Consider the following 27,130-nt stretch of genomic DNA (forward strand, 5'->3'; position numbering starts at 1 on the left):
GTGTAAATTGATTAACTGCTGATAAAAGTGTTTTTGAAGTTAAGGTTAAGAACTGTCAGTAATTAGTTATTTACCTAAAAGTGGCCAGGAATTATTTCTACTGCTCCAGATAGTAGTGCTGTTTCAGTATGAAATTGACTAGAAGTGGGTGTTGCAAGCCTCCTAAACATACTGAAACAACAAACAAAATATTGTGATATAATCATTTATTTTTTGGAAAAACTCCAAAAACAAGAAAATGAAAACCAGGAGGGAAGCAGTTGATTATAAAAGAGGAGACTTCTGTTTATACATACATGCCTAGCAGTAAATGTGAGAGAAATTGCATGGGGAAAATTACATTAAACTTTAATGAGATTTTTGGTAAAATATGTTCCTTTAACTTTGCCAGAATTTCTGTATAAAAACACTGTAATCTTATTTGTTCATTTTATTTTAAAGGCACTTTAGAAAAGCCACTTACAAGAATATATGGAATTCTTAGGGATATCAAACCAGTTTTTGTGAAAATTTGGCTAATTACAGAATTATGGTTCGACTAACGGTGGATCTAATTGCTAAAAGCATCAATCACAAAAACCGCAAAGAAGAGTCCCTGGCACAGTATCTGAGAAAGATAACTCACCTGAACTTATCAGATAAAAATATTGATACAATTGTAAGAACTTTTCAATAAATCATGAAAATACTACTTTTATTTTTTAACTTAGTTTATAGCTTGGGTTTTAGGATGTTTTAGTGCTGTTTTTGATTATTTGTTAATTGTTGGGAGGACAGTGCTGATCCCTATATTATATTTTTAAACATTGTAATTGACCAAATTTTTTAAAAGGTCTATTTGGAAACACACATTTTAGCCATTTTTGTCATGCCACACCTTTGGCTCAATACCATTGGAGTCTGGGCCTTTTAGGGTTAGCCTGTGGCTTCCCTTTGCAAAATTATGGTCTCTCTTTCCTTCCTGTCCTGAAGGATCAAACCCTGATTTTTCTTTTAGCATGCATTGCTGAATTTTTAAAAATAGATACTCCGGGAGAGCCTGCATGTACTTGGCAGCACATAAGATTAATTTGGAATGTACAGATATTTGGAATATAAACACCTTATAGCTGTGATAGTACCAGTGGTTCTTTCATATATTCATACACTTCCGTGTTTTATAATTCCCACTGACTAACAAAATTGTTCTTCACCATTGGCCTTATTCTGTTTTCTTAAGGCAGGCAAAACTGTCATTGAAGTCAGTTGGGATTTTTACCTGCATGAAAGGGGGAGTATAACCTATGTATCCAGCACACAGGAAGTATGCATTGGGCACATCAGCTATGTTACCTAATTTTTTTTTTTTTAAAAGAAAGTAGTATATAAAAGCAATTGCGCTTTGAAGAAGAGAGATGCAGTCAATAGCTTTCTGCCTTTCAAATGTTAAACAATGTTTTGTAGTTTAAAAAAGGTTAAAGTTTAAAATCTCTTTTGTAACATTCCATAGAAGAGACAAATATATAGATATTCTTTTAAAAATGAAATTAGTTTGCTGTCTTTTAATTGAACTTGAGACATTTGCCACCTTATTAAGTTCATGAAAAATGTGAGCTGTAAAGTTTACCCAGTGCACTGATGCTAATTAGGGACCTTTGGGCATTGCTGCAATGCAAATCATATCTAATAAAAGTAATTAATTAAAGACCAAGAGAGAAAGGGGGAAACAGAAACTCTGCAGCTCAGATTTTTCATTATTTTAAAGAGGTAGTAATAGTCTCAAATGCTGCTAAAATACAGCACTAGTTTCATTTTTAAACAACTATTTTTTCTTCTCTTGGGAATCTTACGGAAGAGTTGTTCACTGGTTGCAAATTCTTTGCACTTGCCTATGATTTATTTCCTGCAATTTGGAGGAAGGTTGGGAAGGGGAAGGAGAGAAACAGGTTGGGATATAGGTCAAGTGAGGCTAATGAGTCTAACAAATTTGGACCAGTATGACAGTTGTCCAAAATTGCACAAGTTAGAGCTTTCATTAGTGAATTAATTTGCTCTCTTTGGCCTAACCATTTTAAAAATAACGGTACTTAATTTTAAACGAGTAAAACTGTGACTTCTATGCTGCTCCTTTTCAACTTGATGATAGGAGTTTTGCCATAGATTTCAGTGGGGCCTGGATTAGTTCTGATTTCCCTCAAGATACTGACTGTATTTTGAAATTACTAGACCCTGCGCAACTAAGCTCATACCAGGGACGGATTTCTTAAAAACAAAACATCAAACCCTGTTTTCAGCAGTAAAGGTTTTAGGCCCTGATCATGTAACTGGATCCATGTAGGCAAACCCCTGCACCCATACGGAGCCCCACTGAAGTTAAAAGAGCTAAGCCCAGGAGCAGGGGTCTGCCATGAAGATCCAGTTGCAGGAACAGGTCTTTAGATACCAAGGTGACAGATGTCTTAGGAATACTTTGATATAAATATGCTAGCAGAATTTTATGTATTTTTCAGGTTATTTTTAAGAATGTCTTTCAAGCAAGCGTCAGATTCTGGTGAAATCTTAAAAGAGGAAATATAGTAAAATACATTCAACCTTTTTATATTTTCTTCACCAAGAAACTGTTTTCCATTACACCAATGACATATTAAGGTAGCTTTTAGTTCATTTGAGGCAGCAATCCACTGAACAGATGTTTTCCTGAAATTTAATTGAAGAAGGCAGGAAAGACAATGAGATCATAAACTAAGTCATGTTCACAGCCTGGTGAGAGCCAGAATTCTCAGTTTCAGTACAGCAAAGCATTAAAGAGAAAAATCAGTCTTTGCCCCAGGAGACAGTTGCTTAATTATGTTTACTACAAATGGTGAATTAAAGTTAGTGTTTGTCAGTGGTGAAAATCTACAGCTAGATCATACAGCAGAACTGAATCTAAGGCAAAAAATAATAAGCTCCAGAAGTTGATTGTAAGGGAGCTGAATATAATCATTTTATTCTTTCTTGCAGGATGACCTCTCTTTGTGCAGAAATCTTAATGTCCTGTATTTGTATGATAACCAAATTAGACAAATCCATAACTTGGGCTTTGCTTCAAATCTAACACACCTGTACCTGCAAAACAATCGCATTTCATGTATAGAGAACCTCACATCACTGAAAAAACTTGAGAAACTGTAAGTGAAAATTGTCTTTTATTTTGAAAAAATCAAAAATTATAATTGTATACTATGTATTAATAAGAAATTTAAGAACAAGTTAAGTATTGAAGTCCTTTCCCTATAAGTAAGCTAAATGTTGTCTTTCAAATGTGTGACAAAGTCAGACCTGACAGCTATAAGAAAGTGTTTTTTTGTTATTTTTTTCAGTGGTTGCAGGGAAAGGCATGATAAAAGCCAGGGTGTGGCGTAGAGCGTTTGATGAGAATCAGATCTAGGGGGTAAAACCAAGCAAGGCCTACGTGCTTTAAGTTGTACCGCTACCTGAAAGTATTAAGTAAAGCATTTAACCTCTCTGGAAGCTGAATTGGGTCACTTAGACCAGCTAAAAGCTGAAGTTTGTGATTTATTTGTTAGTATCAACGGATAGTATTTAGTACCACCAAGAATGTGGTGGAAGGCAGGTATATCAATCCTAGAATGGTGAAGGCTTTTTTCCCTATGTACTGAAACAAGGTTACCTCAGGTTAATTAGAGACACCTGAGTCCAATTAAGTGATGCTGGTGACCTTAAAAAAACCCTCTTCTGGTGAGAGAGAGGGATGCTAAACAAGCTACAGCAGGGTTAGGGCTATCAGCAAGAAAAAGCTTCTTCTAGGTAGAAGGCTGCCCTTCTCCCTATAGGACAGGGGTAGTCACTTATTTTTTTGTCAAGGTCCAAATTTCTTGGTCAAGGTATAGTCAAGATCAGTGAAAATAACAACAATAATAAGTAAATAAAAATATTTTGGGGTCCATTCAAAAGCATCTGGAGGTCCAGATTTGGCCCACGGTCCACCTACTGACTACCCCTGCTATAGGGGAAACAACCAAGTTTACTTCTGTTTGCGGAAGGGCTGGAAGCCAGATGCCAGCATAATCAGTCAACACCTTGGAGAAGGACAAGGAAATATATTTCTTTTGTGTCGTGAGTTTGTTTTTTGTGCTTAAGAGAACTACTTGTGCCTACCTTGAGACTCACCTTATAATCATTGGGGAAAAAAGTCCAAATCATTCAAAACCTCCAGAGTAGGACTGATTTACTTTAGGCCCCTTCTGCCAAAGGCAGAAACTTGGACTGATGAGGCAAAGGAGGAGCCTTGCCAGAAAGTATAAATACCCTTCATTAGCTATATAATATTTCCATTCAAGTGTTCTGTGACCACATAGACTGTGTAGTGATGGATATTATTTGAAATTTATCATTAGACTCACTCTGTTTGAAATATTGTCTTCTTTTCCAGAAGATTTAACAATAGTATTATTATCTATAGACTAATAGAATTGATAGACTAGACTTGCATCTATTAATCTATAAATAGTACAGTTGGATACAAGTATATTTACATAGGAGTTCCTCACTCAGTTGCAATTCCTTAACACATTAATTGCTACAGTTTAATAATGCCCATAAGGGATTAATTTCTATTTTGAGACTTGAGTGTGGATCTGCTTGATTTTGTTTTTCTTTTACCCTCAAACTGTGTTAAGTCCCATTTACATTGTTTTTTGCAGGTATCTGGGAGGCAATTTCATCACTGTAGTAGAGGGCTTGGAAACATTTGAAGAACTGAGAGAGCTACATGTTGAAAGCCAGCAGCTTCCTCTTGGAGAAAAGCTCTTGTTTGATCCAAGAACTCTTCATTCCCTGGCAGTAAGCATATATATAAATTTTCTGACAAGCAGTGATAATAGACCAGGGGTTGGCAACATTCAGCACACGGCCCATCAGGGTAATCTGCTGGCGGGCCGTGAGACATTTTGTTTACGTTGCCCGTCTGCAGACATGGCCCCACGCAGCTCCCAGTGGCCACGGTTGGCCGTTCCCAGCCAATGGGAGCTGCAGGAGGCAGCATGGGCAGATTACCCTGATGGCCGCGTGCCGAAGGTTGCCAACCCCTGCAATAGACCTATGAAAGGAAGGTAGTATGGATGGCTCAATATTTTGTATATTGCCCACTTTTCCTTAGTTATAATGGCTCCATTCCACTGGGATCTGTAAAGGGTTAGGGTTTTTTTCTCTCCATGTAACTTAGAAAATAGCTAGGAAAAAACTGGAGTGCCACATTCCAGCAGAGTCTAGCAACCCGTTTGCTTGTTTATTTGTGGAATGTATTTATTTATTTGCCTGAAGCTGAAGGATATGCTTTCTGTATGTAGAAGAAATAAACAGTGAATAAGTTGAAAAGAGAGAAGGGATTTATCATAGAGAAGTCAATTACTCAATTCTTGAATCCAAAGCTTGCAAACTTTTTCAGAGCTGGCACTTACAGTTAATAACCCAGCAGCCAATGAATTTGGCAGCATTCTGGGGGAAATCCTTATGAAAGGATGAACAGTTTTTTCAGTCTATGAAACATAATCAGGTTTTTCTTCAATCATCTTTAGAGTGATGTCTTTTGTCCTTTTTGTACAAAGTTAATCATAATGTCTATTTTTGCTCTTCACATTCGTTTCCTCTTCCATCTGTTCTTGTTTCTCATGGCTGGAAACAAGGAAAGGGCCAGAAACATGAGACCAGTCATCTCTCCATGGATTACCAGCTATTGTTTTGACGACCAGCAACGGTCCATGGACCAGTGTTTGGGAAGTTTGGGGTTATTAATTGTATGCACAGGAAGCATACAGGTAGAGCTAAAACTTCAGCCCTTTTCTGAAATGCAGAGCTTACTCTTCAGATCAGCTTCTAGAGGGATTTAGGTTTCTAGATTTATACTGCTGAAAGAAACAGCACTGCTGAAAGAATCAGTGGTCAACCAATAATTAGTCCCTTTTCTAGCCTAGATTTAAACATGCTCATTCAATATGCCTTTTTCCAGTTCCTAAACACAAAAGTGCCTTTTTTTTTCTTTGACATAAAAATATACGATATTTTGCTAATTTGGATAAATGTTACCTAAACTACATTTATTTTGGGGATAGACCAGCGGGATCACCATAGGTACTCCAAAAGAGTGTTCCATGATGGATTACCCCATGTTGTTTTCCAAAAAGTTGCACGTTACTAAAAGGCCCAGATCATGTTAATTCATTGTTGGACTCATCAAGTCATCAAGAGGGTAAGTTCCAAAAGAAAGGCTAAGTCAATAGGACTGTGCATATGAGAAAGGAGTACGCATATGAACAAGGTTTCTGAGATCAGGTCTGAAAGGAAGGCAGTATAATCTAGTGGTTAGAGCAAGGAATGTAGGGGTCAAGAGATATGGATTTTAATACCAGCTCTTCTGTAGACTTGGTGTGTGACCATGGGCAAGTCAATTAACTTCTTTGTCTCAGCTCTGCATCTGGAAATTACGCCTATTAATACTTATTGTGATGCTTTCATGGTCCTCTGGTTTATGAGGCACCTCTCTACCACCAGCCCTTAGCACAAGGAAGCCCAAAGGCAACACAAGCACTCTCCTCTAGGCCTTGCAGGCCCCACTGTCACTCAGGTACAAATTGAGAGATTGTGAAATCTACAAGAGAAGAAAGCAACAGGAAGAAACAAATAGCAGGTGGTGCCCTATTTATGAATAAAGTTGAAGAATTGGTCTGGTATATCTTGGAGTGCAAAGAGACACATGGAATCCTTCAGCTAGGAGGCAAACTGACAGCTTGCATGTGTCATTTGAAAAAAGGGTCACAGCCTGCTTAGCTGTAAAGCATTGCAAGAATTTGGGGTGAGCAATACTTTATTACACGTGAGTATCTTGTTAATTAAGTTTAGGCTCTAGAATGCGTTATAATTTTATTTTATATGTAACCATTTGTTTCCAGTACTTCTACTTGAATCTCTATGCTTTGTTAAATAAATGTACTCTTGATTCACTATAAATAAATCTAAGTGCTTTGAATTAAGCTGAGTGGTGATCTAAAGTGAAACTAGTAAGCTGTTTCTTTGGAAGTAGTGGATTGGTGAATACTGTGAGTGTCCAGGGGGGCCAGGGTTGGACACTCCAGGGAGAGGCTCAGTGGGCTTGAGGGTTGGAGTGTCCCTATCACTAACCTGCAAAGTAACAGCGGGGCCTACAAGGCCTGGAGTGGAGTGCTGGTGTTGCTCATGGCTGATGGAGTTGGAGAACTGACCCCCATCGGGCACAGATGAGGCTTCCTCACGCTAAGGGCAGGTGGCAGCAAGTCACCTTACAATCCTGGGTACCCCCAGGAAGCATCACAGCATACAATACACAAATGACAAGACAGGGAAATAAGTGCCAGTTACCTTCTGCCTGAAAGGAACATCTCCAAGGTATGTCCTCCACTGGTGGCCTGTTTTAGATCCAAGACCTCAAGAACATGATTTTCAGTATAGATACATAGCTCCTTAATACTATCCACACATACATTTTGCAACGATTATAATGTCCAGGGGGCAACTGGCTTACAGTAAAGACCTCACATGCCACCCTTCAGTGAACTGTTATGCAGTATCTGACCCAGTGGATCCCTGTAAAGCCCTCTGCCAGTTGGCACCAAGAATTCTTTGAGTTATACTTACCCACCTTTATAAAGCACTGTGAAACATTCAAATTAAAAATGCTATATAAATGCTAAGCATTATATTATGAAAACAGTAGAGATACAACATTGTTGCAGGTTGACTCATGACCAAAAATACATATCCTTGTAGGGACCCTCAAGCCCCTATACAGAGGACATGCACATCCAGCATCAAAGATTATGTGAAATATTAGATGATCCTGTGTAGTCTCATTTACACATTTTAGCCAGAGCTTACAAAATTCACAATGTGGCCCTGCTGACAGACTTTTCTCAAAGGAATTACTATTACACTTTTGCAATGTGAGAAAACTATGTTGTTGTTTTTTTCTTTTTTTCTTCCAGAAATCTTTGTCAGTGTTGAATATCAGCAATAACAATATAGATGAACTGGGAGAATTTGCACTTCTGGAAAATATTTCCCATCTTATAGCAGTTGACAACCAGCTTCACCATGTGAAGGTATTAAAAAGAATATTTTCTAATATTTAGTGTGAGTGAAATCAAAATAATCAGACTGATCATTATTATTAAGGTATTTTAATAGCCAGTTGAACATTTGTTTCATTCTAATAATTTATTGTGCCCCCAGTTATGGAGCCTGATCCAAATCAGATTGAAGTAAATGGGAATCTTTCCACAGACCTCAATGGACTTTGAATCAGGCCCACAATGCAAAGGCCACATGGCCTCAGAATGTTGGATTTGGCTTGTTTTTAATTAACTTGTAAGTCAATTTTACCACATTAAAATTTTTAGTTCTCTGTCTTGGTATAACTGCCATAAATCCCCAAACGTTAGTCAGCATTTTTAGTGTAAATGTGTTAAGGCAGTTCTTAGATATTTGATTGGCTGGCCAGTGTCTCAGCTCTGGCTCAAATGTGTAAATACAGACAGTAAATTGCAATTAGTCATCAGCAGTAACAATTACATACTATGTGTGCACATGCACCGCTCCCCCACCTTATTTTTATTTTCTTTCCCTTCCCAGGTATGTGTTAGTTGTTTTGTATGAATAATAATATTACACAATATGTACAGGATTGAATATTATAGATTTGGTTTGCAGTTCCTCTTTTTCTCTTTTCTCAGTTACTGAACCAGAAAGAACGCTAACAGTAGATTATTTATTTAGATGGGAATATATTCCTTTAAGAGAATTGGAATTGTTGCCTTTAGTATTTAGTTCAGTTTAAAAAAAACAACCCTCAATTTCAGAAGAAAACTAGCCTTTGCTGTAAATGTCTATGAATTAAGTAAAATATATTAAACCTATTCATGTCTGTGAAGGTTATACAAAACATTTAAGAAACAGGAAGGAAGGGTTAATAATCATGAAATTATTAACCCATTACATGCAAGGTTCCATTTTACATATTCACAGCTGGAGGGAGACTGTATGGTTAGGACCTGATCCAGCTACCATTGATTTTGATGTATTGTAGATCTGAGTGGTTTTCCCACCTATGCTCCAAACAAACAAGTCTCCAAACTCTAAATTGAGATGCTGTTTAAATTTGTCATCGTGAGTTCACATTCTTGCACATACAGAAAACAATGTATTCATTTCTCAAGTGCTGAACATACAGTTTAATAAGAATAGATCTCCAGCATGAAATTATATCTAGACTTCCATAGTTTCAGGGCAGATTACGTCAAAGTGCACTGCAGCACTTAACACTAATCTTTCTTTTTAAAATATAAAAACTAAACTGTTTGTTGAAAGAGCAGTAGGCCTGAGACCTCTCACGGTCAGAAAAAACTGAGTTAGCTTCAAAGAAAATCTCTGAAGCTTTTGGCTCTGTTTTAAAGGCATCAGTTTAAAATCCATATACAGCAAGAGCACTTATACTTATAACAATTGCAGAGACTTAATTAGTCAGAAAGCGAAGTTTGGAATATATCTTTACTTGTTTTCTACAGCAGTGAATTTCATGGCTGATGTGGCTCATGTTATTCTGGAAACTATAGTTAAAAAGATGGCGCCTGATGTAATAGTAAAATGAATAGTAGAGGGTTGCACATTTTATTCCTTCTGTAGGTTGAGTTATTTCTCTAGGCCAGTGACTCCTTGAATCCCTCCATTCCCGCAAGCTCCATATGTGCCACCCTCCCGTTCCCCTCTTTTTCAGGGAACCTGCAACCTCCAACTCCATCTTTCATGCCAGGGGTTTCCCACATTTACCCCCACCATTTTTTCTTTCCTTTCTGCCTGGGAGAACAATTTAAACTTTATTGGGAGGAAGGGCAGAGATGAGATGAGGGGTGTTATTGGCTGCCATCAAGCAGATAATTACAGACTTGATGAAGCTGATTGGTCTGCTAACCAGATGCCATGGGCTCTGTGTCCAACCCCCTCTCCCGCCACCTTCTCTCCCCACCGCCATTTTTCCATGTCCAGTTTCCGATTTTCACCAGACTCAATAAGGTTCTGCTCATTGATGCCTAAACCATTTATTAAAATTTTGGAATTGAGTGGATGCAGCATTCAAAAATTATTGCATTACGGACAAAGAGAAATGCCTGAAGTTGAGTGTAAGGCCTAACTTTGCCTGGCCAGTTATGGTTGAGACACTGATCACCAGGTTGTAATATTCAAAAATTGAATCACAAATTTTCCTTTCCAAGGCAAATTGATGTTTTCAAAATTATTTTAATCAATTCTAAAACAACTGTCAGATGTAAAGTCAGCTTTCTTATCCAAAGAGGTACAGTGTGTATATGTAACATCAGGGTGTTCACTATGTCACTAGAGATTTTCAGCAGATTAGAGTCCAAAGATTTCCTGCTTATAAAATCATCAAGGAACTCTCCAGTTATACAGAACTGCTCCGTTCATGGTCAGCATCATAGAATCATAGAATATCAGGGTTGGAAGGGGCCTCAGGAGGTCATCTAGTCCAACCCCCTGCTCAAAGCAAGACCAATCCCCAGCTAAATCATCCCAGCCAGAGCTTTATCAAGCCTGACCTTAAAAACCTCTAAGAAAGGAAATTCTACCATCTCCCTTGGTAACCCATTCCGGTGCTTCACCACCCTCTTAGTGAAAAAGTTTTTCCTAATATCCAACCTAAACCTTCCCCACTGCAACTTGAGACCATTACTCCTTGTTCTGTCATCTGCTACCACTGAGAACAGTCTAGATTCATCCTCTTCAGAACCCCCTTTCAGGTAGTTGAAAGCAGCTATCAAATCCCCCCTCATTCTTCTCTTCTGCAGACTAAATAATCCCCGTTCCCTCAGCCTCTTTTCATAAGTCGTGTGCTCTAGCCCCCTAATCATTTTTGTTGCCCTTCGCTGGACTCTTTCCAATTTTTCCACATCCTTCTTGTAGTGTGGGGCCCAAAACTGGACCCAGTACTCCAGATGAGGCCTCACTAATGCCAAATAGAGGGGAATGATCACATCCCTCGATCTGCTGGCAACGCTCCTATTTATACAGCCCTGAATGCCATTGGCCTTCTGGGCAACAAGGGCACGCTGTTATCCATATAACATATCCAGCTTTTTGTCCACTGTAACCCCTAGATCCTTTTCTGCAGAACTGCTGCTTAGCCACTCGGTCCCTAGTCTGTAGCAGTGCGTGGGAGTCTTCCGTCCTAAGTGCAGGACTCTGCACTTGTCCTTGTTGAACCTCATCAGATTTCTTTTGGCCCAATCCTCTAATTTGTCTAGGGCCCTCTGTATCCTATCACTACCCTCCAGCATATCTTCCACTCCTCCCAGTTTAGTGTCATCTGCAAACTTGCTGAGGGTGCAGTCCACGTGATCCTCCAGATCATTAATGAAGATATTGAACAAAACCGGCCCCAGGACTGACCCTTGGGGCACTCCGCTTGATACCGGCTGCCAGCTAGACATGGAGCCATTGATCACTACCCGTTGAGCCCGACAATCTAGCCAGCTTTCTATCCACCTTATCATCCATTCATCCAGCCCATACTTCTTTAACTTGCTGGTAAGAATACTGTGGGAGACCGTATCAAAAGCTTTGCTAAAGTCAAGGAATAACATGTCCACTGCTTTCTCCTCATCCACAGAGCCAGTTATCTCATCATAGAACGCAATTAGGTTAGTTGGGCATGACTTGCCCTTGGTGAATCCATGCCAACTGTTCCTGACCACTTTCCTCTCCTCAAAGTGCTTCAAAATGGATTCCTTGAGGACCTGCTCCATGATTTTTCCAGGGACTGAGGTGAGGCTGACTGGCCTGTAGTTCCCCGGATCCTTCTTCTTCCCTTTCTAAAAGATGGGCACTACATTAGCCTTTTTCCAGTCATCCGGGAACCTCCCCCAATCGCCATGAGTTTCCAAAGATAATGGCCAATGTCTCTGCAATCACATCCGCCATCTCCTTTAACACCCTCAGATGCAGTGCATCCGGCCCCATAGACTTGTGCTCATCCAGCTTTTCTAAATAGTCCTCAACCACTTCTTTCTCCACAGAGGACTGGTCACCTCCTCCCCCATACTGTGCTGCCCAGTCGGGAGCTGACCTTGTTCATAGATTCATAGACTTTAAGGTCAGAAGGGACCATTATGATCATCTAGTCTGGCCTCCTGCACAAAGCAGGCCACAGAATCTCACCCACCCTCTCCTGCAATAAACCTCTCATCTATGTCTGAGCTATTGAAGTCCTCAAATCATGGCTTAAAGACTTCAAGGTGCAGAGAATCCTCCAGCAAGTGACCCATGCTGCAGAGGAAGGCGAAAAACCCCCAGGGCCTCTTCCAATCTGCCCTGGAGGAAAATTCCTTCCCGACCCCAAATATGGCGATCAGCTGAACCCTGAGCATGTGGGCAAGATTCACCAGCCAGATACCCAGGAAACAATTCTCTGTAGTAACTCAGGTCCCATCCCATCACAGGCCATTGGGCCTATTTACCATGAATAGTCAACGATCAACTAATTGCCAAAATCATGTTATCCCATCATACCATCTCCTCCATAAACTTATCAAGCTTAATCTTGAAGCCAGATAGGTCTTTTTGTTCATGAAGACAGAGGCAAAAAAAGCATTAAGTACATTAGCTTTTTCCACATCCTCTGCCACTAGGTTGCCTCCCTCATTCAGTAAGAGGCCCACTCTTTCCCTGACCTTCTTCTTGTTGCTAACATACTTGTAGAACCCCTTCTTATTACTCTTAACATGCCTTGCTAGTTGCAACTCCAATTGTGATTTGGCCTTCCTGATTTTGCTCCTGCATGCCTGAGCAATATTTTTATACTCCTCCCTGGTCATTTGTCCAAGCTTCCACTTCTTGTAAGCTTCTTTTTTGTATTTAAGATCTGCAAGGATTTCACTGTTAAGCCAAGCTGGTCGCCTGCCGTATTTACTGTTCTTTCTACACATCGGGATGGTTTGTTCCTGCAACCTCAATAAGGAATCTTTAAAATACAGCCAGCTCTCCTGGACTCTTTTCCCCCTCATGTTATTCTCCCATGGGATCCTGCCCATCAGAGGGAGTCAAAGTCTGCTTTTCTGAAGTCCAGGGTCCATATTCTGCTGCTCTCCTTTCTTCCTTTTGTCAGGATCCTGAACTCGACCATCTCATGGTCACTGCCTCCCAGGTTCCCGTCCACTTTTGCTTCCCCTACTAATTCTTCCCTGTTTGTGAGCAGCAGGTGAAGAAGAGCTCTGCCTTTAGTTGGTTCCTCCAGCACTTGCACCAGGAAATTGTCCCCTACACTTTCCAAAAACTTCCTGGATTGTCTGTGCACAGCTGTATTGCTCTTCCAGCTGATATTGGGGTGATTGAAGTCCCCCATGAGAACCAGGGGCTGTAATCTAGTAACTTCTGTTAGTTGCCTGAAGAAAGCCTTGTCCACCTCGTCCCCCTGGTCTGGTGGTCTATAGCAGACTCCCACCACGACATCACCCTTGTTGCTCACACTTCTAAACTTAATCCAGAGACGCTCAGGTTTTTCTGCAGTTTCATGCCGGAGCTCTGAGCAGTCATACTGCAACTTACATTCAATGCAACTCCCCCACCTTTTCTGCCCTGCCTGTCCTTCCTGAACAGTTTATATCCCTCCATGAGAGTACTCCAGTCATGTGAGTTATCCCACCAAGTCTCTGTTGTTCTAATCATATAATCATTTCTTGACTGTTCCAGGACTTTCAGTTCTCCCTGCTTGTTTCCCAGGCTTCTTGCATTTGTGTATAGGCACTTAAGATAACTCACTGATCGTCCTGCTTTCTCAGTATGAGGCAGAAGTCCTCCCCTCTTGCACTCTCCAGCTTGTGCTTCCTCCTGGTATCCCACTTCCCCACTTACTTCCAGGCTTTGGTCTCCTCCCCCCGGTGAACCTAGTTTAAAGCCCTCCTCACTAGGTTAGCCTGCCTGCTTGCAAAGATACTCTTCCCTCTCTTTGTTAGGTGGAGCCCGTCTCTGCCTAGCAATCCTTCGTCTTGGAACACCATCCCATGGTCAAAGAATCCAAAGCCTTCTCTCCAACACCACCTGTATAGCCATTCATTGACTTCCACAATTCGACGGTCTCTACCTGGGCCTTTTCCTTCCACAGGGAGGATGGACGAGAACACCACTGACGCCTCAAACTCCTTTATCCTTCTTGCCAGAGCCACATAGTCTGCAGTGATCCGCTCAAGGTCATTCTTGGCAGTATCATTGGTGCCCTCGTGGAGAAGCAGGAAGGGGTAGCGATCAAAATGAAAGTTCTTCCAAATACATTTGTAGAAAGATAGCAAAATAATCAGACACCTAAGCATGTACAGTAGCTAATTTAAGTTCAAATCCTTGATGGTTTACATTTTTTAAAAACAAACCATCATCATTATGGACAAATTACTTCTAAAAGGCTGCAATTTAAAATATATATAAAGGTGTCAAGCTTGGCATTTTTTTCTATACTGTAACAGGAAATGGCCTCTCAACCACACCAGAGCCTTTATATGGGAAGACACATAGTTTGGGACAGTTCTTTTACATTTATGTTATTACCCTTATTTTTCTCTCTATGACTTCACAGGAAAAAATTTTTGTGCAGCCTGGCTGGATGTGTTAAATTAGTTAGAGAGATACAGACTTTGGAGCTATAACTCTCTGGGTTAGAAAAGGTTGGAGATAGGAAACAGTAGAAATATCATGTTTGTGATCCAGAACTGGAGTGAAAACAATCAGCTGCTAGGTTCTAATATTGCCTTTGAAATGACTCCCTATGTGGCCTTTAGCAAGTCGCTTAACTTCTCAGCCTCAGTTACCTCTGTATAATGAGGCTAATAATAATTACTAAGTATTAGCAGTATTCCTGCTAAATCAACATGTCGTCATTATTTAGCTTTTGTTATGGAAAGTCTCAGTAGTGACACTTCTCTATTCACTGGTGTCTTTTCACTGTTTCTTCAACATAAAATAAATGAAAAGGAAAGTAGATTTCAAGTCTTTACTGTATATTTATAATTTAAATCAAGTAACAACAAGGTGCAAAGGTTTGGATGGCAAATTAAAGTTGTACGTTCCCGCTGTGCAGGAGAGGGGAAGAGCAAGAAGAGCAGATAAGGAAATCAGGTATTGTTAGATGTTGTGGGAAAAAGTTGGAAACAACAGTAAGTATGGGCAGAGGAGAGAGTGCAGAAGGCCTCAAGAGTCAGTGCAGTGGTGAGAAATGACCAGGCAGAGAAGAGGAGCAGTGGCTAGAAGGCCATCAGGGATTTTGCAGAGTTTAATAGCAACAGTGAGAACATTAAGTAGTCTGTGCAGGAGAGGGAAATGGCAGTGGGAATGGAATAGTAGTCTGTGCAGGAGAAGAAAGTGTGAAAGGCATAACAGAACTAGGTGACATGAACCATCTCCTGTATACCCTTTTCACTGTTGTATGAGGTTTGTCCAGGATAACTATATCAATTATCTTTTTCTTTGAACATCTTTTTCAGTTTTGTTATGGCAGCATAATAAACCCACTCCCATACCTGTGCGGCGCATGAGCTCAGCATAAGTGAGAATTAAGACTAATAAATTCATATACTTGAAGTTTTGGACAATTAAGGGAATTTTCAGTTTCATTCATAGAAATGAGGGAACAAGACCCTGTTGCAGATAAGTGAGGTTTGGATAATCAAATGTGATCTGAACTGCACTGACGGCAATTTAACAGAAAGACTTTAGATAATTTTCTTTAATTCTTATCAACCAACCAACTTTATTGTTGTAAGACCATAAATTGCTATACACTGATTCCAGGAAGCTGAAAATAAAAACAACAGACAAGCTAAAACCTAATGAACAGCTGTGATTTAAAAATCACATTTCTGCCTGAATATTTTCTACATACTGTTATAAAAGTAATACCTAATATTCAAATAACTGAAGGTAATTAAAGAAAAATATATTCTCTACATTTGTTTCTTTGGGTTATTTGACAGTCTTTCCCTTTCCTAAGTGTAGTTAGCTAATTAGTCAGTTTTCATTTTTGTTTTTATGAGTGTTCTCACACAGCAACGGGGAAAAGAATTAGAAAATGTTGTTATAAAACCACAAAAACTAGCAGACGGGAGCCAGGTTCATGTACAGTACATGAAAGTACTTACAGCTGTTTTTTTAAAATTGGCTCACTTAACATGCCTTTTACTAACATTAGCAGCACTGTCAAGAGATAACTTAGATAACCACAATTTTAAAAAAGCTCTTTTTGTCAATAACACCTGGAATTCTTCCAAATGAAATATTTTTTAAAAAATCTAATTTACTTTTTCCTATTTCTGCTTGTTTGATTTTTCATTTCTCTATTTCTGGACAATGAAAATAAACTAGCAATTTCACTTTTGTTTCTAGTCAGGTCACGCACACTACCAGGATGCTGTTTTGTTATGTTTGGGTGCAAATACTGAACAGGATGTTTATTTGCTTTTTAAAAAAAAAAACTGTTTCAATTAGAACTTTACAATGTGCTGGAAATATTCTGTTGTTTTTGTAAAAACTTAAATCTACTAACCTTTATTTTGAGAAGAATATGACCTAATGTCTGTGTAAATGTTATGTTTGATATAGAAAATACAGCTGAAAAAACCTATATAAAACCATCTGTATGTTCAAAGTCTTTAATTTATTCAACCTCTGGCCAGTATTGATTATGACAAGAAGATATCAAAAAAGATGAATTCATTCACTTCACAATTCAGTCAGGAACAAGAGAAAAATTATAGATTTTTTTCTCAAATAGATTATGACAGGTAGTCAGAATGGTGACAAATTGCTGTCTGTAGATGTAGTTAGGGCAGCTGAGCTAGACATTTCCAATAAAAATTGGAGCACACTGGTCAAATACTAGTTCTTAACTGGCCATCATTAATTGTGAAGAAGGTTATTGCCAGTACTACAACAGCCTACTGAGGCACTCACACCTCCTATATGTGGAATATAATTTGCTCTTCAATATTTTGTAGCAGACCTCAAAGTGATAGCATGACATGATCATTTATCAAACAGAGACTGCCCAGAAAAGTGTCTGGTCCCTTTAGTACAGTTTATTGAAAGCTGGAAAGTGAAAGCACTTTATTAGAGACAGGAAGGCAATGAACAACTAGAGCATATCAAAAGGCTAATCATATTTCAGCACAGGATTAGTGTGTTCTTAGATAAACATACACTAGAGTGAGTATGTTCTGGGTCATTTATCAAGTGAGTAACTGCTCGTGAAAATCTACAGGACTCTGTACATTCATCAAAGTTTAGTTGTTTACATGTTACGGTTTTAAGCAATATGCAGTTTTGTGTTCTAAAAACCTATATTAATTGCATTAATTCTTTTAAACTGAAATCTAATACTTCTTAAACATTTTTCAAGACAATGGCTGATTGCCCAGATAAGAACAAAATAATAAACTATGCTGGCTAAATATTTTCTTTCTAAATAAGCCCAGGCAAAAATGTCTTTTTCCTAAAGTTACTTAACACTTTTTTGAAGGAGAGGAGAGTATACACTGAATCTACTAAACAGTGTATGTTATCACAGTATTATGCAGGCAGATACTGGTAGAGTCTTCCTTTGTAATTAATGTTATGGAGCAAACAACGTTTCCCTAGATGGACTGTTCCCACATGGGAAGTTCCACAAGAAGAAGGTTCTGTGTCTATATACTGCAGCTGTCCCCTTTCGGGCTTCCTTCAGCACTCACTCTATCAGCATGGCTTCTCTGGGAACTGTTCTCCACGGGGCTTCCCACAGGCTGCTACTCCAGATCTACCCTTAAACAGTTCCAAACTAAAGAGTGGAAAAGTGGGTATAAGCATTAACTTACCTGTAAAAGTCCCATGGGTTTTTGTTAGGAAGGAGGAGGTTCATGCTGCCTTTTCCTTTGTCCCCTTGTTCTCTACTTTCACCAGACTGGGAGGAGAGTGGAATGATGCAGTAGAGTATCATCTTCTGCATCCCCCCTGGATTTAAGTCCCCTCTACTCTGAGACAGAGTAGATGATGGGGCACATTGTTATTAATTTTGCAGTCTGAATTTGAAGGAGGAACTATGAACTGATCGGCACATATTTGACTTTTGCTATCAAGCCATGAAAACTGTCCAAACTTTCTAGTTTATGAAATGCTGATCCTCATTCAGCAGATGTTTCTACAACTATGGGCATGTCTACACTATGAAATTAGGTTAATTTTACAGAAGTCGATCTTTAGTAAGCGATTTTATACAGTCAATCATGCGTGTCCCCACTAAGCACATTAAGTTGGCGGAGTGCGTCCTCAATACCATGGCTAGCATCGACTCACGGAGTTGTGCACTGTGGGTAGCTATCCCACAGTCCCTGCTGCCCACTGGAATTCTGGATTAGGCTCCCAATGCCTGATGGGGCAAAAACATTGTCGCGGGTGATTTTGGGTACATGTCCTCAGTCTCCCCTCCCTCCTTGAAAGCAATGACAAGCAATCGTTTTGCGCCTTTTTTCCTGAGTTATCCGTGCAAACGCCATAGCATGGCAAGCATGGAGCCCACTCAGTTGTACACTGCTTTTGTAAGCATCATAAACACCTCGCATATTATCCTGCAGTATGTGCAGAGCCTAGCTAGGAGCCGCCAGCACGAGAAAGATTGTGAGGAGGACATGGACACAGGCGTTCCTGAAAGCACGGGATGTGGCAATTGGGATATCATGGCAACATTGGGGCATATTGATACAGTGGAACGCTGATTCTGGGCCCGGCAAACAAGCACAGACTGTTAGGACCACATAGTGTTGCAGGTATGGGATAATTTCCAGTGTCTGCGAAACTTTTGCATGTGTACGGCCACTTTCATGGAACTTTGTGAGTTGCTTTCCCCCGCCCTGAAGCACAGGGATACTGAGATGAGACCTTCCCTAACAGTTGAGAAGCGAGTGGCGATAGCCCTGTGGAAGCTTGCAACACCTGACTGCTACCGGTCAGTCGGGAATCAATTCGGAGTGGGCAAATGTACCGTGAGGGCTGCTGTGATCCAAGTAGCCAGGGCAATCAGTAACCTTCTGCTAACTCTTGGAAATGTGCAGGTGATAGTGGATGGCTTTGCTGCAATGGAGTTCCCTAACTGTAGTGGGGCGATAGACGGAATGCGTATCCCTATCTTGGCACCAGACCACCTTGCCAAACAATACATAAACCGCAAAGGGTACTTCTCAATGGTGTTGCAAGCACTGGTGGATCACAAGGGCCGTTTCGCTGACATTAAGGTGGGATGGTCGGGAAAGGTGCATGATGCTCGCATCTTTCAGAACTCCGGGCTGTTCAAAAAGCTGCAAGAAGGGACTTTCTTCCCAGACCAGAAAATTACCATTGGGGATGTTCAAATGCCAATAGTTATCCATGGGGATCCAGCCTACCCCGTGCTCCCATGGCTCATGAAGCCGTACACAGGCAGCCTGGACAGTAGTAAGGAGCAGTTCAACTATAGGCTGAGCAAGTGCAAAATGGTGATAGAATGTGCCTTTGGATGTTTAAAAGGGCTCTGGCGCTGTTTGCTGAGTAGGTTAGACCTCAGCACAACCAACATTCCTATTGTTACTGCTGCTTGCTGTGTGCTCCATAATATCTGTGAGAGTAAAGGAGAGACATTTATGGCGGGGTGGGAGGTTGAGGCAAATCGCCTCGCGGCCAATTTTGAACAGCCAGACACCAGGGCAATTAGAAGAGCACACAGAGGTGCACTGTGCATCAAAGAGGCTTTGAAAACCAGTTTCATGACTGACCAGGCTACTGTGACAGTTGTGTGTGTTTGTCCTTGATGCAAAGCTTCCCCCTTTGGTGTATATACTTCCCTGTAATCCAATCCCCCTCCCCCTCTTTGACCACAGCTGGCAGAGGAAATAAAGTCCCTATTGTTCTGAATCCATTCATTCTTTATTTATTAAAGAAAACTTGAGATGACTGACAACGCTGACTAGTAAAAGGTAGCCCAAGTGGGGTGGGGGAGGAGGGAAGGACAAGGCCACACTGCTTATTGTAGCCACACTACAAATCAAAGCTGTTTGAGTGACAGCCTTCTGTTGCTTGGGCCGTCCCCTGGAGTTGAGTGGCTGGGAGCCTGGAGCCTCCCCCACCCGCGTTCTTGGGCATCTGGGTGAGGAGGATATGGAACTTGGCGAGGAGGGCAAGCGGTTACACAATCGGTGTAGCAGGGGTATGTACTCTAGTTGTCTTTCCTGCAGCTCCAGCAGATGCCTCATCATGTTTGTTTGCTCCCCCATTAGCATCAGCATCTCCTCCTGCGTGTTCTGATCACACTCACTGTATGCTTTCCTGGCCTCTGCCACTGAATGCCTCCATGCATTCAGCTGTGCCCTATCAGTGCGGGAGGACTGCATGAACTCTGAAAACATGTAATTGTGAGTGCGTTTTTTTTCTCCTTCTAATCTGCGATAACCTCAGGGACGGAGTTGATACGGGGAGCATAGAAACATTTACAGCTTCGGGCGGGGAGGGGAAGGGTGAGTAGAATTTAAGAAGATACATTTCTGCAAACAAAAGGGAGACTCTTTGCTATGAATTGCTTGATTCACTGCGAGACAGCTCATGTGTTTTAGGTACAAGGTCGCATTTTGCCTTTTATATTGAGCACCTGCGGGTATGGTGGTACATCACATGCGGCTGGGCAACAGAATTCGGTTTCCAGGCAGCCATGGTAAGCCAAAGAGTACACGAGGTTGGCTTCTTCCGCATTCATAACATGTGGGAATGTTTTCAAACTGCAGCACCCTCCTTTCCCATAGCAACCAATGCCGGTTGGGTTTGCCGTTTAAAAGGAGGGGCTGAGGTTGCCGTTTAAAAGGAGAGGCTGCAGTTTTGGGTGGATATGCAGCAGCCCCCAGCACCACATGGCTATTCTCCAGGATGATCCCTCCTAGCCAAGCACAAACAGCCCAGCATGACCGGGGTCAAATGTGCAGGGGATCACCAAACAGAGGGGATTACTGTTCCCTTACAAAAATTCCCCTATTTCAATCAGGTGACCATGAATGATATCACTCTCCTGAGGCTGACACAGAAAGATAAAGACTGAATGTTGCATGAATGCGACCAAAACCCAGGGCCATTCGCTGCTATGCTTTGTGCTGCAATGATTCCAGACTACTTGCTATTGGCTTGGCGTGGTAAAGTGTCGAACCGTGGAGGATGAAATAAGGCAGTCCTCCCCAGAAACCTTCTGCAAAGGTATTCAGATTACCTCCAGGAGAGCTTTGTGGAGATGTCCCTGGAGGATTCCCACGCCATCGCCAGACATGTGAACAGACTTTTCCAGTAGCTGTACTGGCCACGAATGCATCCCAATTGTTCAGGGAAAATCAAACGTTAAACACAATTGCTTTTAATCCCTGTAGTGTAGTTACAAATATGCACTCACCAGAGGTGCCTTCTCCGCCTTCAGCGTCCAGCAACAATACGGGAGGGTATTGGCTCCAGGGTGATGAAAAGGTCCTGGCTGCTGGGGAGAACAGATTCTCTGCTTGCCTGCTGCACATTCTTCTCCTCCTCCTCCTCCTCCTCCTCTTCCTCATCTACAAAATCCTCCTCTGTGTTGCGTTGAGGCTGCCACCTTGCAGGTGTCCACGGACAGTGGTAGTGGTAGGGTCCCCCTCTAGAATGGCATGCAGCTGATCATAGAAGCGGCATGTCTGGGGCTCTGACCTGGAGTGACTGTTTGCCTCCTTTATCTTTTGGTAGGCTTGCCTGAGCTCCTTAATTTTCACGTGGCATTGCTGTGTGTCCCTGGTGTAGCCTCTGTCCACCATGCCCAGTGCAATTTTGGCATATATATTAGCATTTCTTCTTTTTGATCAGAGTTCGGCCTGCACAGATTCTTCTCCCTATATAGCAATCTCATCCAGTATCTCCCTTTCAGTCCATTTTCAGTCGATTTTAGCGCTACTCCCCTCATCGGGGAGGAGTACTGCAGTCGATTTTAAGAGCCCTTTAGGTCAGCGGAACAGGGTTGGTTGTGTAAAACACATAAAATCTTGTGTAAAATCGACCTAACGCGGCTAAATTCGACCTAAATTCATAGTGTAGATCAGGCCTAAGATACATCAGTTCTAGTATTATCCACCCTTCTCTCGCTCTCATACATAGCCTTTAGGATCTCCTCTCAAATGCTCTATACAGCCACATACTATGTGGATTCATATTCAGAGTAACATTGGAAGGAAATTTTGGACCATGTGGTATTTCAGAAAGTAGGCTCTCTGAATAGAATGGAGCAACTTACTAAGCATTTATGAATAGCCTTCAAATCTTGTTAACTTTAATACATTGAAGTTAAAAGACAGAAAAAGTTTGATCTAGGTCATATTGCCCTTGATTTACCAGACAAAAACCAAGACTACAGAAAGGTACATTTTAAACATTTCACTATTTGGGCCAAGAATGTAACTGGCCACCCACAGATATGTAGGGGAGTTACTATGTCTTGTGTAAATTATATTTTTCCAGCATGATTTGCCAGATTTTAGTTTTATTTTTTTAATCAATTTTTGCATGAAATGTCCACTGTCCTATGAATTTCTGAAGCCTGGACAGGTGGTATTATATTTTTAAGAGCCCTTTATGATGCAAAAGGTGGTATATCTTCTCCTCCTATGTGTGATATAAAAACATATGCATATGTTACTCACATTACTGTCTTCTTGGCTGGCTTTTCTCCAGTGTCTAGCATTTAAAAGTATGATGGGAAAGACAATTATCTGCAAGTAGCATTATTATATCCTAAAAACAGAGGATCTTTCTTGTGTTAAGCTACATTTTTGTTGCCTGGTATCAGGACCCTATTCTGTGGTCTTCCCAACTAACCCAATAGCAGTTTCCATGCTCTTCCACAAGAGAAACATGATGAAGATAGATCAGATTTTATGCATGTCCATAAAATATTGGTTTTCAGGCTAGAATTCTCAGCTAGAGAAGTTGTCAGATCTGAGCTTTCCTGTAATTACTGATCACTAGTGCTGATTTAGAAAATCTTTAACACCTCCAGAAATGCTTCTTCAGCAATCAATTTTTCCTGCATGAAAATAGGGTAAGTACTAGGCAGAGGTCAATAGACTTGTTCAGATAAAGCTTCTGCTCTGTTTGACTTTCCAGAGACACTGCAAAATCAACCAAAAGAAACTTCTGCTGCCAGCCAGAGCTTTTGTAAAAATAGGCTCAAAGTGTATGGAAATCTGATTAGACAACATCAGAGCCTGGACTGAACATTTACCATTTAAAATGATAGACAACATATAACAGTTCTAGGATAATGAATGTTGTTGTTAGCACCAAGTCCAGTACAAGCAAAGTAAAACCATGGGACTGGTAACCCAATACCTTTATGGAAAGATTGGACCTACAGCTTGTTGCATTCCTCACTCTCTTCTTGACCCGGCGTCCCCTTCTGTTACAGTATGTCTGAACCAGTCCTACTTAGTACTGTTGCTTTCTGGCTTCTTTCCATAACCATATTCCTCCCATTTGGAAGCGCCCCAGCTAGTTGAGGATTTTTATCATAGGAACTAGTGCTAGACAGTTGTCTTGGGATGTGAAAACCTGACTCTAGAGGGGAGTGTCAGAAAGAAAGAATCAAAACCAATGGATGATGATAGGCATGTCAGCTTGCCATCACTCACTTTGTATTTGATTGTAAATGTTTCTGTCATTGCCTTCCTATTTCTATTATGTAAAATACTGTGCAGCATTCAGAAAGTGTCATACAAAGCCCCAGTCCTACAAACACACACACACTTAATTTTACACCCATAAGTTCAAAAGAAGACTATTTTCAGTGAACAACCAGCATGATTACTGAACTCTATCATCTACAGTCTAAAGATAAAGCAACAGAGTCTTTTCTTTTCTTCTGTTAATTGCAGGATTTGGAGTTTGTATTGAACAAATGGACCAAGCTGTGCAGAATGGATCTTAAAGGGAATCCTGTTTGCCGCAAACCAAAATACAGGGACAGGCTTATTATACAGTCAAAAACTCTAGGTAAAAAAGTATGGTTAAAACTCTTTCCACTTAAAAAAAATAGTTGGCACATTATCCATTTTTGAATTACAGTGAAACTCCTATGAAACCAAGTAATATTCTCCAAATTAATGTCAGGTGGTAAATATAATATTTAAAAGCTCTTGTACAAGTTATATAGTTTAAATTGATTAATAAGCTAAAAAAACCCTGTTGCTTATTATGACTCAACTTATTATTATTACCAAAAGTACAGTTTATTAAAAAGGAGTGATACCATGGCATATCCATAAAATTATAATTAAGGCTTTTCTGTGTTTGTGATCCCAAATTAGGTGATACTAATTTTTAAAGATATCTTTCATTTTTTCCCCCCTTGTAGCATTACTGCAGGGTAGTTTGGGTGTCTTAACTATGCATTTTATGTTGATGCTTCTTACATTAATGGAAGAGGTTTTTCTGTCAGTGTAGTTAATTCATCTTTCCAAGAATGGTAATTAGGTCAATGGAAGAATTCTTCCATCGACCTAGCCATGTCTGCATCAAGAGATAGGTTGACCTAACTACGGCACCCAAGGCACAATATTTTTCACAGCCCTGAGCAATGTAGCTAAGTTGATCTATTTTTTAAGTGTAGACCAGGCCTAAGTTGTAGTCAAACAAGATACTTAATTTGGAAATGTGAATGGAGTCAAATCATGCTAGAACTGTGGGGTCCTACTGCACTACAGAGTGAGTGAAGTTATGATAAAGGATCGAATCGTGCTTTCTTACTTCATATAGGTGGCCCCAAAAGGCCAGTAGGACTACTTGATGAGTAAGGCAGGCAGGTTTTGGTTGCAAGTTTGTACTTCCTTATGCCCATATAAATGTATATGTCCTGCATAAATGTATGTTCTCTTTTTAGATCCCTGCATTTTCAGTACCATGTCTTAATTTGGATGTCAAACATTCTCCTTGCAAACCATAAAAACAATTGATAGTCTCTTTCCCATGCATTTGAAAACTGCCATGTTGCACATACAATTCATTTCTTTATGAATAATTTTCAAGATATAATCTATCACTTGATCTCTTTTCTGACAAAGTTAACTAAAATGTAAGCAATTTTTGGCAAAACCAAACATATCAGTGTACATAAGATATAAATGGTTTAACCTTTTTGTTGACTAACTTTATTATGAAAAGTGTGTGTGTGTGTTTTCCTTTTTCCTCAGAATCCCTTGATGGGAAAGAAATAAAAGATATAGAAAGACAATTCCTAATTAATTGGAAAGCATCCAAAGCCTCCAGGAAAAAAAGCAAGGAAGAGAGCATGACAAATGAGCATGCAGCTTATCCACATTTCTGTAAGCAAATGAATCAATTATTCCATTTACAATATGTCATTTACAACATTATAACAACCCTAAAATCTTATCTCACAACAAAGATGTTGGAAACAAACTTCAGGCTGAAGATTGGGCCAAGATGGAAGGTTCAGATCTAATTAATAGATTCATAGATTTGAAGGCCAGAAGGGACCATTGTGATCCTCCAGTATGACCTCCTGTATAACACAGGCCATAGAACTTCCCCAAAATAATTAATACAGTATATTTTTTTAAAAAACATACAATCATGATTTAAACAGTATCGATGATGGAGAATCTTTCATGACTACTGACAAGTTGTTCCAATAGTTAATTACTCTCACTGTTTAAATCTATGCCGTTTCCAGTCCAAGTTTGTCTAGCTTCAACATCCAGCCATTGGATTGTATCATATCTTTCTGTGCTAGACTGAAGAGCACACTACTAAATATTTATTCTCCATGTGGGTACTTATGGACTGCAATCAAGTCACACCTTAACATTCTCTTTGTTAAAATAACTAGATTGAGCTCCTTGAGTATATCGCTGTGAGGCATGTTTTTTAATCCTTTAATCATTCTTGTGGCATTTCTCTGAACCCTCTCCAATTTATCAACTTCCTTTTGAACTGTGGACCCCAGAACTGGACACAGTATTCCAGCAGCGGTCACACCAGTGCCAAGTATAGAGGTCAAATTTCCTCACTCTTCCTACTTGAGATTTCCCTGTTTATTTATTCAAGGATTGCATTAGACCTTTTTGCCACAGTGTCATACTCAAAGCTCATATTCAACTGGTTGCCTCCCATGACCCCAGAATATTTTTTAGAGTCTTTGCTTCCCAGGATAGAACGCACCATTCTGTGAGTATGGCCTGCATTCTTTGTTCCTAGATATAGGCATGTATATTTAGCTATATTAAAAGATATATTGTTTTCTTGGGCAGAGTTTACCAAGCAATCCAGATGGCTCTGTATCAGTGACCTGTACTCTTCATTATTTACCACTTCCCCAATTTTTGTGTCCTCTTCAAACTTTAGCAGTGATTATTTTATATTTTCTTCCAGATCATTAATAAAAATGTTAAATAGCATAGGACGAAGAACTGATCCATGTGGGACCCCACCAGAAACACATCCATTTGGTGATGATTTCCTGATTACAATTACATTTTGAGACCAAAAAGAAAAGGAGTACTTGTGGCACCTTAGAGACTAACAAATTTATTTGAGCATAAGCTTTCGTGAGCTACAGCTCCCTTCATTGGATGCTTATGCTCAAATAAATTTGTTAGTCTCTAAGGTGCCACAAGTACTCCTTTTCTTTTTGCGAATACAGACTAACACGGCTGCTACTCTGAAACCTGTCATTTTGAGACCCATCACTTAGCCAGTTTTTAATCCATGTAATGCAGGGGTAGGCAAACTTTTTGGCCCAAGGGCCACATCTGAGTATGGAAATTGTATGGCGGGCCATGAATGCTCACAAAATTGAGGGTTGGAGTGCAGGAGGGCGTGAGAGCTCTGGGGTGGGGCTAGAAATGAGGAGTTCTGGGTGTGGGAGTGGGCTCTGGACTGGGGCAGGGGGTTGGGATGGGTGAGGGCTACAGCTGGGGGCATGGGTGCTGGAGCTGGGGATGAGGGGTTGGGGGTGCAAGAGGGTGCTCTGGGCTGGAATTGAGGGGCTTGG

At 40.5% G+C, this 27,130-nt stretch overlaps 1 protein-coding gene across 14 annotated transcripts in view; it reads left to right on the plus strand.

The window, feature by feature from the left end:
• Positions 1 to 27,130, plus strand: part of PPP1R42 (protein phosphatase 1 regulatory subunit 42) — an 80,260-nt gene that overhangs the window by 1,918 nt on the left and 51,212 nt on the right. For 11 of the 14 annotated variants that reach the window (XR_013635294.1, XR_012157174.2, XM_073330953.2 and 8 more), the window contains 6 exons: positions 442 to 658; positions 2,983 to 3,149; positions 4,686 to 4,824; positions 7,998 to 8,114; positions 23,994 to 24,111; positions 25,308 to 25,439. Coding sequence is in view for 11 of the 14 variants with exons in the window: in XM_073330953.2 (XP_073187054.1) it covers positions 530 to 658; positions 2,983 to 3,149; positions 4,686 to 4,824; positions 7,998 to 8,114; positions 23,994 to 24,111; positions 25,308 to 25,439 (802 nt within the window). In the remaining 3 variants the exon portion in view is untranslated. Of the gene's footprint in view, positions 1 to 441; positions 659 to 2,982; positions 3,150 to 4,685; positions 4,825 to 7,997; positions 8,115 to 15,551; positions 16,670 to 18,671; positions 18,879 to 20,345; positions 20,481 to 23,993; positions 24,112 to 25,307; positions 25,440 to 27,130 lie in introns of those variants that run through there. The other 3 variants (XR_012157176.2, XM_078851523.1, XM_073330961.2) reach the window with 3 other exon arrangements.

Source organism: Lepidochelys kempii, chromosome 2 (genome assembly GCF_965140285.1).
Source record: "Lepidochelys kempii isolate rLepKem1 chromosome 2, rLepKem1.hap1, whole genome shotgun sequence".
NCBI classification, from domain to species: domain Eukaryota; kingdom Metazoa; phylum Chordata; order Testudines; family Cheloniidae; genus Lepidochelys; species Lepidochelys kempii.